Source organism: Camponotus floridanus, unplaced genomic scaffold, assembly GCF_003227725.1.
Source record: "Camponotus floridanus strain SB8 unplaced genomic scaffold, Cflo_v7.5 scaffold11, whole genome shotgun sequence".
Lineage (NCBI taxonomy): Eukaryota > Metazoa > Arthropoda > Insecta > Hymenoptera > Formicidae > Camponotus > Camponotus floridanus.
The window spans coordinates 2,107,509-2,129,011 of NW_020229226.1; the positions used below are offsets into that span (position 1 = coordinate 2,107,509).

A 21,503-nucleotide genomic window follows, 5' to 3' on the forward strand; every position below is an offset into this window, starting at 1 on the left:
TAATTTGCAATGAAGGGAGATCTGCTTATCGAAGCGTAAAAAAATTCATTAATTAAACTAATGTCGAATCGGTATTAATTAAAATTCTTTTCCATATTATTACGCGCGTTATTTTGCGCGTTCTATAAAAATATATCCAAACAGATTTGTTTTTATCTCTTATTGATTATCTCATATATATTTGTGTTAGAGTTCATACATGAAATGTTTTATATAAATTTACGACGTATACATATCATTTTATTTCTTTGTTGGGAGACGGAAATATTAACAATTAAATAAACTAAAAACTATTGTGATGGTGATATATTCTATATAATCAAATATAATCATAGATAGATTTACAATAATTCTTTCATAAATTTCTACCAACAATCTAGCAGAATCACGTATGATACCTACGCACGTGATAATTATCATTCTCGTGAAACGCAAGGAGGATTTTTATCGCTACGAAGGATACGTGCAGATTGAATTTAAGGGACCATAGTAAAAACCTCGGTTTTAATACAAATGGATTTGCCACGCGAACTTTATTAATTTGATCACATGTCGACTCGCAATATTAATAGGCTAAAGAGTCCGGACCAATAATGTTCTTTCATTATTTGTCCAGCGCGATGAAACGGGCGTAATTATCTTGTTTCGCAAATCGTCCTGTCTATGTCTCCTACATGTGAGCTTTTAGCCGAACTCCCTTCTCATCTCCGTCCCTTTATCGAAAGTTTCCCACAGTCTCTGTCGGTATTAATTAACTTAATTAACTAGATTCTCTTCATTAGCAGCAGCTCCCTCTCAATGGTTTCTGTTGACAACGAGGTCACAATGAAGGGTATTAACAAAGGCAAAAGGGAGAGAGAGAGAGGAATATTGCTGAGAGACGAATATTGCTGTTGAGCGAGCAAGGTGTACTTGTATTATATTATTGTTGATCCTTTAGCAGCGAGTGACAAATGATAATTCTGAAGAAAAGACCAGAAAAGAGCCCGTATGCGCGAACTATGGACAATGAGAAGCATTTACTGTTTAATGACATATGCGGGAAATATTTACTATTGACACAGAGGGGAATAAAATCGCAAAATAATGCGGCGTTCGAGATACGTTTCATAAATTACATAAATTCTGACGAGAGGGAGAGGTTTATTCGATATAATGTTGATATAACAGCATGCATTATTTAGAAAATTGATGTATGTTAATGGAAACATACGAGAGAGGGAAAGTTTCATCGAAAAGCTTTTCGTCAACATATACAGAACTTATACAGAAGTTATCGCTTTTATTATCATATAATATATTAATATTTTCATTTCTAATACATTTATTAATACGTAACATTGATTAATTAAAAATTAAAAATATAAAATCTTATTTTTATATTCTCTCTCTTTATATAAATTAAAAAGCTTTTTCTTGAATTATAGTAAATATATATATTCATATAATATATTCATTAAAATAGCTGCAGTATAAACATTTAACTTAATTATCATTTAATTAACGTACATTACTTGTTAATTTAGTTATTAATTAACTTAGTTAGCATGTAATTGATGTTTTATAATAAAAAATTAAATCCGATTTATATTATCGCACAATAATGATTTTGTTTCACTTTTAAACTTGCTCCTTCTAGCTAAAATTTCTTATTCATGAGCTTATTGTATCGGTTCATAAATGTAAGTTATTAGAATGATTCATGGATAATTAAATTGGCTAGAGTAAATCAGAGATCGATTACCGCTATAAACTATTGATTACTGATTTCTCTTGCAATACTCTTGCTGTATCTGATTTTCCACCGATTAACTGTTTACATCCAATCAATACTTGAAATTAATTAACCAAAGCGTATCGGAAATTTGCACGAAATTCAGTCTCCGAATTACTAAATGTTCGATTTTAGCAAATAATGACTTTTTTCAATGAGATATTTTATTAATCGACAATTGACATTAATAATGAATAAGATGAAATAAATGAGTAAAAATACTTTGCCCATTGATAGAAGAATTAAAATTTAAACTATTGTTAAAAAATCCAGTTTCTAAATGTGTTATTTTTTGAGAGATTCTATAGTTATTTCAATATATATGTGGCTTTACTTTAACGGGATATTTCTCCGCTCGATCTTATGAGAAAAAAATATAGTGAATAATATATCATAGGCTATCTTGCAATATATTTTTCAAATAAAAATTATTTTGCTGCAAATGCACACACGTAAATTTTTTCCGTAGAATTCATTTTCTCGCGGCAAAGTCTTCGTCAGTAGCTTCTATCTAAGCCCGCCCTTTTGACCGGGTTATCTATCAGCGTTGAAAGATGCGAGGAAAGTTCACGCGCAGCTGAAAATATATAGATGGGATATGTGTCCCAAGGGATCAACCTGGGATTCCTCGTCTTCCTCCCATACATTTGGTACATCGAATCAGCTTGGTACTTGTTATCGTCTACCATTTGATCTCTTTGTCATTTGCCATCGACTTCTTTTGTCTGTGTTGTCTATCCTGAAGATGACGTTTCCTTTAGGCATCGCCCCTGAACACGATAAGATAAAAATTGTGTCGTCGTCACCGTGAAAAGAGAAATGGTTTTACGGTCGAAAAGAACTTTACTTCTCGAAATTTAATCACATGAGATGGAGACTCGGTGGCGGAAAAGGATTAAGGATGCTTTTTCCTCTAAGAATGATTTTTTATTTCTTTTTTTTAGTAGATAATATTAAAGGTGAGTGTGAAAATCTCGCGCGAGCGCGGAAAAAGATGATTATTATTTTTGTGATCTTAAATCTCAGAGCAAAAATTTTCCCGACAGTAGTTTGGCTTTCTCTTCATTCGACAAATTTTCTATAGTAAATTTAGAATGCAATTGAAATATCTGTCATGAATCAATTATATGTTTGTTTTCGTGAAAATTATTATCAAAAATGTACGTCACATTAAATTAATAAATGATAAAATTCCGTTTTCTATGCCTGAATGTGTTCAACTACAAAATTTTATTATTTTGTATAATTATTGCAAGATTAATGAGATACGAATTATCAGATAATGCTTATCAAATAAATATGATATATCTCTCTGTTTTGCTACATTGAGACATTAATGTATGGACAAAATATTTCACAATAGATTAAATTATGATACCGCTGAACAACAATGCTGAATTGATAATTGCACGCTTTTACTGAAGTTCGTGATGACATTAATGTACCGACATTTTCATTAAAGTTGCACTAACTGCATCTCTCTCAATGGGATGCTCAACAAGAAGACAGGATGCATTTCCTGTCGACAAAGGAGTCACTCGAGTCACTTCTCTCTCCTGTATTTCACTATGAACTTTCTGACTGGATGCAGTTCGATTACTATTAATCAGAGCAGTAATTGAAAATCAGTTGCTCTCAAAGTTTATGAAATTGAATAACATAATGAATTTAATTTGATTTTTAAGATTTTCCAAATATATAATATGTATTGCTGTCTTTTATTTTATATATATATACATATATTACAAAAAAAGAATAAGGAGGAAAATAGAAAAAAAATTATAACATTTTTTATGATTCTTTTTGCGTTTTGAGTTACGTAATTTTAATGATTAAAATTGATGATGTATCTATAAAATCTGTAATCGATTGTAATTTTATCTATACATTTTACCAGTACTGAAGTATTGTGAGAATTTATTACGTTCGCCTGACACTTATAATACTTTCTACAATCCGGAATAATGCGAGATTATTTAACAAATCCTAGTTGCATCCGAGTGTGGTATCTCTGGCTTTTCCAGGGAGCACCATTTTCCTCCTTGAAGCCTTTCTAAATGTCGGTTGAGATACATTAAACGTAGCTTAAGCCGTTTCGACCGCGCTCGTAGACGAAGCTTGCTGCACTCGCTAAGAGCGCATCTTGCATTTTAGCAAAAGTTCATAGTGTATAGTTGCAGTTTGCAAAGCTATCAGTCTGCGTTCCGGAGAGAGTGCTTTTAAAATTGCGTGGTTTCCATCTCGATTTTACTGATCGCAAATAGTTCCAACAAGATTTTCAGCAAATTTGATGAAAAATCTTTTAACGAAAATGTGGCAACAAGAACTGAACTCGCTAGACAATGGCGGAGAGGAGAAGCGTATAATTATTATTTTTTCAACGTATATAAATACTTATGGAATGTAAATACTAATGTAAAAGTTGTAAAATTAAGTAAAAGCGGAAAATTCATGCGCAAGACGGGAATCGAGATATCTATATAGATCTATTCAAGTTCTTCAACTTCTCAAGCTGAATCCAATTATTCGATTCCAATTATTTTCTTCCGGTGAAACGATTCGGGGATCGACAATATGAAAGCGTGAATACGCTCATTTCAGCGAGCGATTTTTAATGATCTGCATGCAATTAAGTATGCTGTTCTTTAAATATCGTCTGAATTTGCGCTTGGGTTTTCAGTACATCCTTGTCTTGCGCGTGAAAAGTTTTCCCTTATAAAAAATCATAAAAGATCATACGTTGTTTTTAATATTTTTAATTATAAGTTTGTAGATTATATTTGCTTCTGACTATGAGGTTAGATTGTGACTGAAATATTTTTTTCAAATATGAAAATTTGATCTCATTACGAGCAGCTTTACAAAGTAAAATCCGCGAACGAGCACTATGACGTATAGTTTCACAATTTTAATAAACGCGTCTATATTCATACTTTGGTTTAGAAATATGCTTCATGCTGCAAAAAGATGAAACCGCGATGTAAATTGCCGTAGAATGTCCTACATTTCTACGCGGATATACTCGCCGAGAGAGTACTATTAAAAAATAAAATTTCAACACAAGAGAAATCTGTACAGTCGGATAATTTTAATAATACGCTTCCATATCTCGAAGATAAAAAATACGAAAGGATATTATGATATTTTTATTTTATGCATGTAAAGCTTTTTTGCTAAAGAAAATTCTAGGAAATAATGTTCACGAACATCGCATTTAGAGCGCAACAATTTTAATAACATATGCCATATCCGGGAGTATTTCTACCGTCTCAGAGATATACGGCACGTTTCTCCTTGTCATAATATCCGTGCATTCGCCGTTGTTAGAAAAGTCTTTCGCCTGAGGGCGCATCACGAATGGGGTTTCCGACGATCCGAAACGAATGAGATTTCGAGAAAGAAGATTCTCGTGAGAGGGTGTTATCTTATTAGACGGATAGAATCCCTTTACTTTTATAACGAGCACCATTTTTAATATGCTCTGCTGGACATTATCCGGAAAATTCAAAGTTACATTGTCTTCTATAATAAAGCTTATAATTGCCACATTTTAAGTTTCTTGAGAAAAACGCAAATGTAAGAGAATTTTAAATTATCTAATATTAATGAAAACAATATGTATCATATCTATGACATGTAAAATACTTTCTTTATAAATGCTGTTATTTTAATAATAAGATATAATAATATTTAATAATTTATTAATAATAAGATTAATAATAAGATATAAATAAAGCAATGTGCTTTTTATTTTTATTAATTGTCAAGTGTGTGTATGCATGTCTGTCTTGAATTTAAATGTATAAATTATGCGATATCATGTCTAACATTTTCACTAAATTAGCGAATATATGATCATAGGACATGGATATGCTGCAACTGTTCGCGTCTCCAGCAGGTCGAGCGCTGCTCACGAGCGACAATCGGCCAAGGGGATCGACGTCGACCTCCTCCTTGTCTCGAGACTCCTCGTCGAGGCTGAAGAAGGGCAGGAGATCATCGGGCAACGGCACAGTTAGTGCACCAACGTCGCCACCAAGACGACGAAAGTCAAGTGCAGAACTCTATAAGGAGGCGGTCGAGATTCTCGGTCTCACTTGCTCACTAACTGATAGTTGCAGATGCATCGATTGCCAGGTAATTCACGATTAAAATTCAATACATATTACTTTGGTTCTTTCTTCACATGATACAATTTATTATTTTTATAGTTTAAACAAACAGTTTTGGCTGTTAAATCAAATAAAGAAAAAAAAATTATAAAACTGATGTTAAATTTACATAGCAAAGTTTGAAATTTTCCTTTTTCGTCAGATTTTCAAAATTTTAGAATTGTGTTTCAAAAAGAATTCTATCTTTTAAAAGCAAAAACCGGTGAAAATTAAATAATCACGAGCAAACGCGTATATTTATGAGTATCCAGATGAAATAGTTAATTTTTGAAGAATTCTTTTTAATTAAAAACAGTTCTCGTATAATATTGACTTATTCTTGCATTTAAAAAAAAAATGATTGATAATTAATAATATTTTTTTAAAAAGATTATATTAAATGAAAATAATTTTTAAATAATTTATTTCACTGTTATGTGAGAGATTATGAAGTATGAAAGGCTAATCGATTTTCAAGAATATTATTTATTCTAAAACAATTTATAGTTCTATACATAATTATGTATTTTCTAAAGAGTTTTCATCTTGATAAATGCGAGTATGTTTTTACCAGGCAAAATAAATTATAATATTTTTAGAATATTTTGATGATGTTTATAATCAGGATTTTTTATAGAAAAAATTTTATAGAATAAAAATACTAACTCTACTCGAAAATTATTCTAGAAAAAGCAGTATTTTTGAAAACTGATTAGACTCTCATATGAATACTAATATATTTATATATGCATTTGTCGTGATTATTTTATTTTAATCGATATTTTTCTTTTTGTCTTTAAAAGATATAACTTTTTTTTTAAATTTAAGTCTCGTAAAATCTGACGAAAAATGATAAAAATATTCTCGCAAGACTAAAACCTTTACATGAATTTGGCGTCTCAATTTCTTCTGAAACATTTCTTTAGTTTAATGGCCAAAACTATTTGTTTAAACTATAAAAAACTCTCTATGGAACTATTGAAAATAAAAACAGAATTCTTTTGTGAATTTTTCATGATACGTTAGCTTCACAATAATGTTTAATTTTTAAGAATCTCTCAATAATTCTTAAATCTTAAATTTCAAGATTTTTTTGGAATAAAATGCACTTGAAGTTACAATGTGTAACTTTTCATAGTTAACAAAGTCACAGGACAAACTTTGCAAAAAATTTTAGTAATATATTATAGTTGTGTGCTCCACCTGCAAAAAGTTTCATACATGTTATGTTGCAATTGCTTATAAACATTTTATTTCAGCCATTTCACAAATTGGCAATTAAGAATCTTTTATTTGAATTATTAACTGAGAAATGTTAAATTCAATTAAAATTCATATGGTTTATTTTTTAAACCAATTATATCGTGTACGTGATTGCTGCAGACACAACAAAACAATACACGACAATATTCGTGCAAATAAAGTCGATACTAGCTAGTTTGTGTATTAATTGGATATCTCTGTTACGGATTATTCGTTGTGGAACAAAACTTTTTGTTGCTTTATTTTGACTTCTGGCACTTCTGGGTTCGTTAGTTTGCATTGTTACAATTGGAAAATTATGAAATATTCTATTAAAGTAACAAGTACTGTTGATATAAATTTTAGCTATGTAGAGTTTTTTTCTTAAAGTTATACAATTAATTTTTTAAATTAAGAAATAATTAATTATATTTTTCAAATTAAATTAAACATTTCAAAATCATAATACACAAGAAAAACATTGAGTTAGTAATGTTTTCTTTCTATTATATATTGAAACAAGAAAATATTTATATTTAATTAATATATAATAATAATATTATAATATATAATAATAATATTATAATATATAATAATAATATTATATTATTATAAATATATTATATATATATATATATATATATTATATATATATATATATATATATATATATATATATATAATATATATTGCATTAAAAGATTTATTCCTTAAAATTAAAAATTGAAATTAAAAAGTATTATAGAACTTGCTTTATACATGCTCGAATATCTCAATTAAAATCTGAATCGACCTTAAATACATTGTGCTGTAATTTAATGCTGATATTCGCTATTTTCTTTGCGCAGAGCAATTACTTCAACTGTGAAGACGATTGTGCCGACGCTGGTGCAGAATTGGCTGCAGGCACTCCTATTTTATTGGACCACGCTCTGTCGCATCATCTGACTGTGTGTTCCATACAGTAGCAGACGACCAGCAGACAAAGATTTCGAAATCGGCCCTGTGTTAATCCGCTCTGCCACGTGTTTCAGAAGAGGAAGATGACGTTATTGGCGTGCCGACTTCTTCCAGAAATTGCACACATTCACTTTAAAATCAACAAAAATCAGCGAGACTGAGAATAAACAGAGCGGCAACGATATTACACTGCAATCGAACATGTAACGGAAAAATGAAGTCATTTATTTTTTATTTTGTAGAATTCATTCAAATATATTATTAATTATATGTATATTCGCTTGACAAATAATTTATGTAACAATTAAATGATTGGACAATTATTTGCTCAACAATGTCCATCGAATAAACACAGAATTGGTCTTCGCAAAAAAATTTTCATCCAAGTACATCCGAATACAATGATTATTAATAAATGAATATTAACGAATTTATATATAAATGATATATAATAGAGTTGATTTTAGTAAGTATTATTTGAAAATGTTTCATATTGTTCCATATTATTTTAATCGTACAACGACTTTCACGTTCGTATTTTGGAAAATTCAATTTTGAAAAATTGCGTTCAGAAACGACGAGAAAGTACGGTTCAAAAATTAGATAAATAAAACTATGCCAAATAGCGCCAAATTTACGATAGGATAACTTAATTAATAATTAGCCTATGCGTTTGGTCATCGGATAAACGTATCGACATACTATTTAATCGAATTGCCCATACATGCGTGGTATATGAATTCTATATTATATACATACATCTGTGTATGTGTGTATATAAACGTGCATATTATATTTACACTATATGTTTTATTATTAATATTTACTTAAGAGTCTAGCGAAATGCGATTGTGGAATAGTAAAGTGCTCGTAGCTAAATAAAAAGAGATGACCCAGGTGATAGGAATGATTTTGCTCGAAATTATGTATAGATTTTAAATACATGTCAGTGAATATGTCCGCGCGATTAAGTTTTCTAAAGTAAATTTTCTTCTACTGAGAACGTTGAGTTAAGGAGGCGCGATAGGAGATAACGCAGGTAATATAAGCAGGTATGCATATATACGAGCAGGTTTCCTTAATCTTCAGAACATGCATTGTGCGAAAATGCAATGCGATTGCAATGTAAAACAGTCTTGTTGGTAAATTTTTCATAAGCACAGTTTTCGTGAGACAATTAACAATAACACAGAAGATTAAGGTCACTTCTCGTAGCATATAATTGTAATTGTAAGCGATGTAACGATAACCAAAGTGTTAGGCCTGAATTACGTTGCGCACTTCGAGCTGAATGATGTATTAATTAGAGAGGTACGAACGAAAGCAAATATTATTCTCGCAGTGATGAAGATTAAAAAAAAACCTTAATGAAACAGGATTTCGAAGAGGTCAAGTGCCAAATAACTCGTTGCTAAGCTTGCCAGATAAATAATCGAATTGTTAAGGAAACTTTCGCGTGTATGTTGATTAAATCGTTGCGCTATATATTCGAACATTCCAATAAAATTTTATACCAAACTGGAATAAAAAAAATATTTACTTCCAGATTTAATCTATAGGAATCCGCGCGATAAACATTCTGCTCGTAAAACTTTTCGGCTGTGTATTAAATTTTTAATTTAATTAAATAACGTGTGATTTTATTGGATCATCGCATTATGTCCTTTAAATCATATAATTATACAATACTATAGCTTTTAAACATTTTGTAACTTACCAGGTTTTTAAAAAGTAAAAAAAAATTAATCTGAGAGCTATTTATAAATAAAGGAATATCATAGAATACTATAGAATTTCAAACAAAAGATATTAATAATTGATGAAGAAGCTATCATAATTTCTAGGCATTTTGTCTGGTAAAACTTTCATCACGCCTAACAAAACACATTCAACATTTCGATATTGAATGTTCTATTATTGTTAATCATATTTGATGCGTTAATTATTTCTCCATGTAATGTTGCGTTTCTAATTCAATTTCCATCTCTATTATTTATAGATAGTCCATGTGGTATTAGAAGTTCTAGATGAGATAAATCTAGTTTTTGCTCGTTCAAATATGCATATGGCATGAAACAGTGGAATTCATAAAAGCAAATGTGAAATATTCATCACGAGGACAAAATGGAGTGCGATATTTTTCTTTTCAAAATTTTATAAAATTTTGCAAAAATCTGGACTCTTACATGACTACCATCATGTTTTGCGATATACGCTATCGATAGTAGATGTAATAAATAGTCATGACGACCTAGTGACAAGATTATTATAATTCGTTAAACAAGTAGGTTTCTTCTTAAACTGTACGCGATTTATTGCTATCGTGATTAAAATCAAATAGAAAATCTTTCTAAAAATAATATAATTTCTTTTTAGATGTGAAAAAAGGCACAATTCTGCGAAATCGTCACTGGAGATGCAATATATAATAATTGTCTTTAGTAATTGGATTTTTTAATAAATTAAAAAAAGATTTTAAAGTAATAGATTTTATACAAATGTCATATAAAATTAAAGTAGGTCAAGTACATATAATTTTCGCAGAATATAATTTTCATTAATTATAAAGAAAAGGTGAAGAATTTCTCATTTCAGCGACGTAATGAGGAGATTTCTATCATACTAAAGTGTCTAAAATAAATGATCGATTATACCAGATGGTATTTTCTTCTTCGTGCATTAATGATTAATTGATGAACAGCAGTGGATACCAGATGACATTCATTGATGTACCTTTTTTCACTTTAAGATGATGATTATTTATCTTCGTTAAAAAGGTGTGCTATAGCAAAGTGTTGGTATGATTGAGATATTATCACTAATGTTATTAGGTATAGATAAGAAGAAAAGGAGCAATCTCTTTAAGTAGACGCGAAGTAGAAGAAAGCCGCGAAATTAAACGCTACGCAATATTTGTGACTAAATACATTAAAATTCTGTGAAAACTAAATTTTTTCTTAAATTTTACAAGCAATTATTATGGATAAAAATTTACTGTTATATGTATATGCATTTATAGAGTATTATTATTTATTATTACTTTAAATATTAATATTAAAAATAATTAAAAATATATTAATTATTATTATAAAATTATTTAAACACATGTTTAGTATAACATTATATTTACTACAATTAAATATATGTAATATGTAGTATTGTTTAGATCATCAAGACATGTATAAGATTATTAATATTTTATATTTCGGGCTTTCTTCCGTATACATCCGCAGTCAATCAAGTTTTAGAATGCACATCCGTTACATCGGATTGGCTTCTTCTCATCGACGAAAGTAACAGCGCAATTAATAATCTTTTCAAATATATTCGAGAGTCGTGAGAAATCTCGCGAGGGTATGTAATGCAAAATCTGTGGCTTCTAACCATTTTATAGTAATATAAATTGCGAGAAAAAGTACGAGGAGATCCTCGTGAGTCGGCGTACTCTCTTGAATAAGACTATTAAAGTACGATATAATATACTTGACTCTCGTTTTAACACTGTGTACGTTTTTAATTGTCCTTTTATTTCCTTTCATCCTGTGCTTGTAAAAAGAAATTTTAAATTCCTAAAATCTATATATAAATCTAAATATATAAATCTATTTATAATCTTTTCCCTAGTAGTACAATTATATACAGAAATAATGGTACATTTCAATAATATTTTCAATTTATATTATAATATTTTTCTAAATATAATCTTATAATTTAATTCATTATGAACGAAATTGTTTGTATAAAAACTAATATATTATTGTAAGTATGTATTATGTTTAAAAATAGATCTGCAAGATGCTAAATTATAGATTAGTTTTATGAAGTTTTTTATATATTAGAGATATTTAAAATTTCTACAATATTTTTTATTATTTCACAAATATCTTATATGTTGACACGCGTTAATATATATCTTTTTCGTACGATGGAAACTTTTTTCTTCCTTATTATTCAATGATAAAGTTTGGCTGACAATATAGAGAATGCAGTATTCACCTGTTATCAATGTAACTTGCTCTTTTATCGTTAGAGGGATAAAGTTGATATTTAAGATTATCAATTTGTGAATGTTATATTTTTATTATTTTTTTTTCTATGAATAAAAGATTTTTTCACATGTCCGCCTTTTTAATGGAAAAATTCTGGATAGTACTCTACAAATTCTAAAATTATCTTAATTCGAACTGCTATACACAATATTTCAAAAGATATCGTGATTTTTCTCATGAATAATCTTAATAAACAACATTACGAGTACCATATTTACAGATATAACATCCGTATAAAAAGTACCAAAAGTATAATGTTGGAAAAAGGATAATATTGTATACCTGCGTAAGTATCAACCAATTATTCCATTGCTCTGTTTCATTAGATTGCATTTTTCTGTTATACTGTTATAAATAAGATAAAGATTTAGGCACATTCCAAATAAATTTATACATCTTATGTATATAATAGTGCACATATTAAAACGTGATATCTCAGTTGTAAAATACAATCCTGGCAATGTAGTAATTTTTGGATCCTACTGGAAATAATTTAATTTATTTTTGAGAGTTGTATGCAATACTTAAGAGCAAATTATTTTTATGCCATGTATTACTTGCGTAAAATTGCATGCACAGTATCGTACAGTATTGTTTGCGGTATGAAAAGCTTTATCGATGAAATAATGTGGTTGAATACGATTGATATAAGAAAAATAATATAATACTTGTAATGAATAACATTAATGTGGAATATAAATATTTTGTCCTTTAGTTTCATGTAATTGAAATGAGATACGAGACTCATAATTACTTTAAAAATGTGCCCACAAGTATCATTTAACTTCAATAGTTGCACATTCATCAAATTAATACTATTATATTAAATGTATCATCACAGCAACTTGTTTTGATTAATTTAATCTAACCTAACCAATATTATATGCTCCTCATTAAACTGTGTAAAACTGTACCACTGTTACATCGCACATTTAATACGATTAATATACTATGTAATAAAATGTATTACACTACTGATTAAATATTATTTTTAAAAGCATGGCAATATCCACGCAGCGTATGCTCGTGTTCATTCGACTCATTTGACATCTGAAGACATCGAGGGTTAGGTTAGGTCGAAAAAATTATCGTTTGACAGTTGGCATCCCTACAAGAGGTTGCGCATGCACTGCGCGCTATACAAAATAAATTTCAAATCGCTTCTATCTTAACCATCTTCACGCGATCGACTTTACTTGAATTTGATCACGTCGCATCGAATTATGACGCGGCGCCGATTTGCCCGAACGTAAATTCGGGACCTCGCAATGCTGTATGAGCGTCGAATGAGCACGAATTATCACGCAAATATGATAAATTAAATCGACTCACCGTTCATCGGCTGTTCCACAGGCCGCTTCATTCGCTCGCCTCGGGACGTCCCATTCCGACCTGGATGCACACAAACTCACACGATATCATCAACACAAACGCGCGACACTTTATTCGGCACTCCCGATACTCGCTCGCATCCGATAATCATCATCAAAGGCGCGAATAACGCGACGCGACTTCGAGTCACCTTCGCGATGACGCCATTACTGAATACTGTCAAAAATCACTGTCGCGCGCTTCCATCGATATATTATTAAAGTCACGCGATCATCCTTGGACACTTTCACGCTCGTTCACTCGCGATATTCATTTAATTACGGTTAAAATACGTGAAAAATCCGGACGACCTGCGTATCTGCGTATGACTCCGATACACGTGTGACGTAAGCAATGGAAGTAACATGGCGGCCGAGTCTCTACGCATTCGTTCTGCGCATGGCCATTACTGCGCACAACGTTCGCGCGACTTTAAATCCTGAATATTGTCTACGGCTTTGATTAATAGCACATAATAATAAATACGTAAAGATGGAATCGATTAATCATATTGATCATATATGTAGATTTGCCCGAAGACAGAGAGAAAATATTGAGAGATATTTTTAGTTATACATATACATATAACGTAGAAAATGTACAGTTTATTGGATTTATTTTTATATATTCACAACTATAATATTCGCGCAGTCATTTTTTGACACTTACGATAATACTTGTGTACATATACTGTACCTTGTTCTTGAAGGTGTTTATTTTTAAAAGACGAATAAAGAGGAGCGAATATAGTCTGTCCGACCTTTACTGCGTGAAAATGATGCACAGTTTGACGTTAGCGCTGTTTTCTTTACGATGTGTTTAATCATCGCAAATTTAAATCAAAGAGAAACAATCGATTAGTAGATTAGATTACAATAGAAATGCAAAGAAAGAAAATTATTATGTCTAAAATAATAATTTAATTTGATATACAGAATTAAAAGTTATATTATAGAATCTGACTTTGTACAAGCGTAAAACAATCAAGTAATAGACAGAGAAGACTGAGAGGTATCATGACTCACTTTTAGATGATTCCTGAAAGTGATACGCCCTCTGCAGACATTAAAAATATGGAAACTTCGAAGCCATGAATGTTCTCAAAGGGTAACATATAATGTGCACAATTTTTGGTTTTGTTCCATGCTATGTGCATAAAATGCCGGTAGCACATATGATATAAAGATTGTGTGTGTGATTAATTTAATTTCTTATCAGTAAAATAAAGTCTATTATTTTGTACATATTTAAAAAATTAAAAGATTGTTATTGTAATAATTATATTAATACCAGTAATATTACACACACACACACACATACACACACACGCACATTTCCAACAATGAATAATAAAATATTTTAATCGTTTTAAAAATTCAACTATTCGCTATTTTAAAGTTTTAATTATATATTTCTCATCCATTGCAATAGCTATAAAATACGTACTTATATCACATTATTTTATATTATTTTATATTTTGCATTTTTATGTATAATTATTCAATTATTTCACATAATTAATTGTAACTATTTTTGTGTTAGATATAAATATACACGTATATCCATAGCGACTTATTTCATATGCTTGTTTCAAGGTATCAGACAAGTTCTTCAAAGTAAGAAATTTCCATATTCATATAATATCAGATATTCTCCGAGGTACTATCCGCCAGAAGCCATCAGTCTCCACTCGATACTTCGTCGCATATGTCTCGGAATATCGTAGTTGACCACGATGCCATTTTGGTGGTCGCTATGCGGCTTTCCATCCATACAAGATCATAGCAGATGGCACTTTGGCGAAGTCAAGGATCCACCCCCGCGTCTTCAGAATGGGGGTGAAGCAGTCGAGATGTAAATTCGATTGGAGGCACCGGCTACACCGGGATACTCTTATTTCCGGAGATCTAAAGGGGGTGGGCGTGAGCGACACGGTAGGGAGGATCTGGTGTCCTCCAGCTCAGTTCTCCTCGTTTTCCTCGGCGGAAGGATGCCTCTGGGAGCATCGCTTATATCGAGTTAGAGCCGTTTGAATACAGACACGCTCCTACGGTTGGAAGGGGCCCACCAGGCTGCCGGAGATATCGTAGGATCAAAAGTTGATACTCGACCTTCCTCGCGACTCCGGAGCTATCTTTATATGATTACTCGAGGACCTCCTACCACCGATGTCTCCTCTCTCGGCGAAAGGGTATCGGCGCAGCCTCCTACCCCGACGAATCCTCCTCCCTCGCCGCCATCTTAAGACCGATACACTAGTCCCGCACGACGCGTAGAATACTTAAGGATCCGTGTCTTTGGCGGCCCCTATACCATTCCATCCACGACGACTTCCATCTTTCTGGTCTAGGCGGTTGGAATGACGTGAAGTACGCATAAAGTATTCCTGGGAGACGATCCGTTCGGAAACTGAGTTACGGCTCCTACGTGGTCCAAGCGGCGATACGGTCCGCGACATCGACGCGAGATCGATCGCGGAATTATGCACGGTATCGCGGAGAAGAGGGATGATTATATTTCCATTTGCCGGCGACGGGACGTTACTCGCGGGAGCAGTAAATGCGAGCGAGTGGAAAAAAACTGGAATCGATTGGATAAATCTTGATTTAATAAAATCTTTAATAATAATAATGATAATTAACGTTGTAAAACGTAAACTTGACGACGAATATTTTTAACTAGTATTAATAAAATATGAGGAATGATTATTGTAGTAATTAATGAAACTTGTTTTAGATATTTTAATTTTTCATTGCTGTATAATTATGATAAGTTTTTTCAATATTTTTATCTTCTAATTTAATGGAACAGCCAAATCTTTGAAATTATCGTTAATGACGAAATTACATTGCAACACATCGTTTCTCGTTCTATTATCAAAGTTAAGCAATATTAAATGATTAGTACTTGGATGGAGACATAATATTTCTTTATATGTTTCTGTTTCTTTCTATTTTCTCAAATATAGTTTATTTCATATTTTATATTTGTATCAAACCGCTATTTATAAGAAAAACTTTTTTAAACATATGATTTTTATTGATATATTGATTAATATATTTATACATTTAACGATCATTTAATTTGTTTCGTAGTGTCAGCGTAATGTTATCACGTAAAACATCGCACGACGAAGAGAGAGTTAAGATGCCGAAGGGGCGTAGAGGACTCGTTGATCCTGTTCATCAATGATGCAACCGAAGGAGATACACGATACCACGGTTGCTTCAGCAAGGCACGATGCATGTCCTTGGGGGTCGATTTCGTCGAGGACGACATAGAATCGACGAATAATCACTTTTCCGAAGTATTCTCTGGCCAACATTCTCATGGATAGCCATCCGCGTCCGTGGGTGATCATTTATTCAGGATGGATAATGAATCGGACGCCCATGGGAACGTCGTCATCGCCTTCGTGTGGATCACCAAGTCTATTCGTGAGTTTTCGTTGATTTCCGAAGGCTTACTCGGGAACTTTACGACCAGCCGGAAATGGCGTTGTCACGGTATATAGCCTATGTCATTTTGCTCGTTGCCTGCGAAATCTGCAATCACACAGATCTGCAATTTCAGATTGATATTTTCTCGGCGAAAATATTTTATTATAAATTTTTATTAAAATATTTTATTATAAAATTCTTTAATTAAATTTCTCTGAATTTTCCTAAATCGATTCTAACTTTAATTGCTTTTATTTTATAGACATATATTTATAGACTGTACTCAATTCGATCTGATGCTTATTATAAATCCTCGCGCAATGCTAATGAATATATATAGGTGACAAATTAAATAATCTTTTTTTAATATTACGACATTTTGTATTATGAATGAATCTATTATAAATATCCACAATGTTATCGGAACCCATACAAGTCGGAATTCAATCGATCTCTGACTGTATTAAGTCAGTTCGGTTGGAGAGGCTTGATTGATCGCCGGAACGCGCGACGTGCTCTTTTCTTCCTCGCAAGTGTAAACGATCATTTGTTTTCCTCCTTCCGCTTTCCATGCCGAGCTATTTGTTTAAAGTCGTATGGTATATAGAAGAAAGAGAGAGTCGCCTCGTTATTAGAGAAGCCTACTGACAAATGACCGCATCGGTGACAGCTCGTCGTCTGATCGATCGAAGGTCATGCTATTTGTAGAGAAGAAAAAAGAAACAGAGGGAGAAATTATCTTACATCTTATTATATCACTCAGCAAAATAGAATACGATAAAATTTTTGCAAATTTGTGAATGTCTGATAATTTTCTAGACAAATAGATTCAACTAAATATGTAATATTACATCAGTTGTGTATTGACAAGAAAGCGTGCTCGCTTAGTCGAATTAATTATTATTCGACCTACGTAACTTTAACTAACGTAAGTGATTGTAAGCGAAATTGCACTTGTTCCTGTACGTTCCCGTCAGCGGAAGGAACATATCTCCGTCACGATCCGCGCGTGGAACAAATTAGCGAACGGCACGCAACGCACGAAAATTGCATGAACACCGTGCGAGTCCCCTAATCTCCTTCTCAAAAATTCCATTAGTCGCGCGATGTCCCGATGATAATTGGACATCGACGTTTTTTAATCCGACTGACCCGTGCAAATGCGACTGACATGCAAATCCACGCAATGAGATTTTGGTATCCGGTCATTCGTTGGCCTGGAAATTCAATGCGTAGAGAAATAACGGAGAAAAAAGTACACAATGTTGCGGAATTGCAAAAGTATTAATATTTTGTGGATAATAAAAAATAAAGAAATAATATATTTACGCAAAAAGAATTTTGCAAATAACTGTATGCATATCTATATGTTGAGAAAATGCGACAATATATATAATATATATGATGGGCATCTTTTTTTTGTGATATATTAATGGGGAGGAGAAATAGGCAAAAGATATCATAACACTCATCATTTTCTAAAACAATTTAAAATAATTATTTAGCTAAATTAGAAAAATAAAAAAAAATTACATGTATGCCATAATATAAATCAGCAGAGCATATTATTTATAGAGTCTTAAATTGATTAGAATTAATGCATGTAAAAGATAATCCAATTGAATAAGTATAACATGTAATTTATAAGTATTAATCTTAATTTTATCTTACATCTTTTAATATATATGTTTAAAGAAAATGTATAATTTAAAATTTAAAATAATTGTTACGTTTGTTCTTATTTTAATTGTGTATTTATCACATATGATTAATTAATATATTTCGATAAAAAAAAAAATATATATATATATATATATATATATATCCGATAAAAAAATTTGATATAAAATTATAATAATTTTCTAAATTGATTCTCACATACATTGCTTGAAATAAATGTTATCTTAACGAAGAATAACACTTGATCTCTATTTTAATAACACTTGATCGGTATTTTCCGTTGACGTCGATTATGATGCGAGTCTTTGCAACATCGGGATCCCTAAAAAACTATCGAGCAATCATATTTTCCTCCGTTCTCTTCAACATCTGTATGTCGGATCCTCGAGCCGCTATATCACTCAGAGTTGTCACAGACCGGGACAGGTTACGACGTCCTCAGTTTCTACCAATTTGGCGACACGCTCGCGCGTTCGCGGATCCGGACCGAGTTATTGCAAGGGACAGAGGGATGATAACGCGCAGGTCGGGGCTTGTAAATAATATGGAAAACCGCGGAGTGGTATAAGGGAGATGCGCGGTTTTCCTTCGCCTGTATCCGGCAAGAAAACGGGAAAAGGAATACGAAAAAGGTAACGGTGCTGTGGTGTGCGATAGAAAGAGAAGATTGAAAAGGAGGAAAGGGACAGGAGGACATCTCCGACTGACGGTATACACCGGCGGTGACCCGAGTTGCCATATTTCAAAGTGGGGCGTCCTCCGAGGGGCCGTGAATACCTTAATAGTCATAAGGTGTATCTCCGCATACGAGCGTATGGAGTTGTCCCCTAAAACGTATTCGAACATTCCATAACCGGCAGCTGTACGACACGATACAGTTCTGAATAGCTTTTCTCCGTTGCGGATATAACGAGGATCGCAGGCGATATAGAAACGGTACATGGCCGTTAAAGCAATAATATTGTCGTAAAAATTGCGATAGCCTCGCGATTGGTGACCGCATAGAGAAATACGGAATATCATTACTTTGCAAACTTTTTCGTATAATTTTCAATACCACGGGAATCATTAAGATTGAATTTGTCGATCTAACTTATTTATTTATTTATGATTTAAATATTTTGTTTTAATTTTTGGATATATGTCCAAAATTTTTGCGCAGAATATAGTTATGGATAATATGGTTAAAAATAAGTATATGCGTAATTGCACTAAATCGCAAATGTTTGATTTATACAAGTCTACTCGTGGTCCAGCGCTATTTAATAATGAGAGACTCTCTATTACTCAATGGCTATTAGGAAGAACGCGGAAAGAGGGGTGGCTTTCGGCTCCACTTGGTTCACGGTGCAATCGGTTAATCACCGTTCTCTCATCCCCAGTTTGTGCAGCCTGAGACAAGGTTTAAGCGCCGACGTAGCCGCGCGCCCTTCGGCCCACCTACCGGTCCCCATATCAATTAATCTTACCCAGAATGCAATAACTGTCCAATCTGCTCCCGTGGCTGCGTCATGGTGTCGTGCAGTCTGTGTTGTAATGTCCTTCCTCTTTCCCTCTCTCTCTCTCTCTCTCTCTCTCTCTCTTTTCTCGCTATTCTTTTTCGTAGATAAATTTTTCGATGTAATCTTTGTTTCCTTTTTTTGTCAGACCTTATCCTTTTTTTCCGCGATTGGCATAGACAATGAAAGCTGTAAACGAACCTATGGAAAATCTCATGTCCACCTCAACATCCCTTCATCCCCGCACTTGTATGTCTCTGACAAAATAATGAGCGCAAGAATGAGATAGAGAGGAAAAGAGCGGCCAAGTCCAGGGAAACTCGGTAGAAAACATATTGGGCCGTTAAGGGGTTCTTCGGGGTAGTCTACTTAATTGGCACGGCCGTTTAACCCTGAATTGCAGTGAGTGAAGCTGGAACGATCACGATCCAGCAGTGCCAGATTCAGCGACTTTGATTAATAGAGCTATCGATTCGGGATGAAAAGCAAACGATTATCTTAATTAAAGTACTGTGCACATTATAATATAATTATTTTACTATTTTTTATTTAAATTCGATTCGTAATACATTTTTATTTTTGACACTCATAACGACGATATGCTTAACAAAATTTATATTTTATTTCGTATTTACATTTTGCAAGAAATTAAATAATAAAAAGCTAATTTGATAAAAAGACGTCAAACAATTGAGAGAGGGGAAGAAATTGCTAGACAAAAGAAGCGTTTACAAATGGTAACAGCGTTTATTGTTAATAATAATAATAATGACAATAATATTAATAGCGAGTTTCTAATTACAATAATTACATAATGATATTAATGGTACAACAATAAAAACTTCGATAGCGAGAAAAAGGGAAGAATATAATAACTTTTTAATGGAGGCCACGATGAATAAGCCGCCAATAGTCGGAACGACTCTGTGCAGCACACATGTGTGTGTATGTGTGCGTGTGTGTGTATGTGTGCCCATGTCTATTTATAATATTTATAGCTTTGATTCATTCATATTTATATCCATATTTGTATGTATATATTTATACGCTTAAACTAGCCGTGATACTGTCTACGTGCTATTTACAATTTTTGGTCACAGTTGCAACTTTAGGGGTTGTATTTGACGCCCTTTTTTCCAACGACAGGTGCGGGAGATATGCAAAATACAGTACGATTCTCATCGTACTTTGACACCTTACACGCTGTTCAATGATCATGCTACTCGGATAATGTTTATACTTTGCAAAAGATGCAATTTTTAAATATTATCAATTTTTACGATATCGAAAATAATATATTATTTGAAAAGATTTTTATATATTATTTGAATAGATTT

The 21,503-nt window shown here is 32.2% G+C and overlaps 1 protein-coding gene across 2 annotated transcripts in view; it reads left to right on the forward strand.

Annotated features, from left to right (window-relative positions):
• Positions 1-8,383, forward strand: part of LOC105257226 — a 110,284-nt gene extending 101,901 nt beyond the window's left edge. For both annotated transcript variants that reach the window (XM_011267692.3, XM_025413519.1), the window contains exons 5-6: positions 5,636-5,911; positions 8,016-8,383. In XM_011267692.3, the coding sequence (XP_011265994.1) occupies positions 5,636-5,911; positions 8,016-8,135 (396 nt within the window). In that variant the 3' untranslated portion in view covers positions 8,136-8,383. The remainder of the gene's footprint in view (positions 1-5,635; positions 5,912-8,015) is intronic.
• Positions 8,384-21,503: the final 13,120 nt, after the last annotated feature.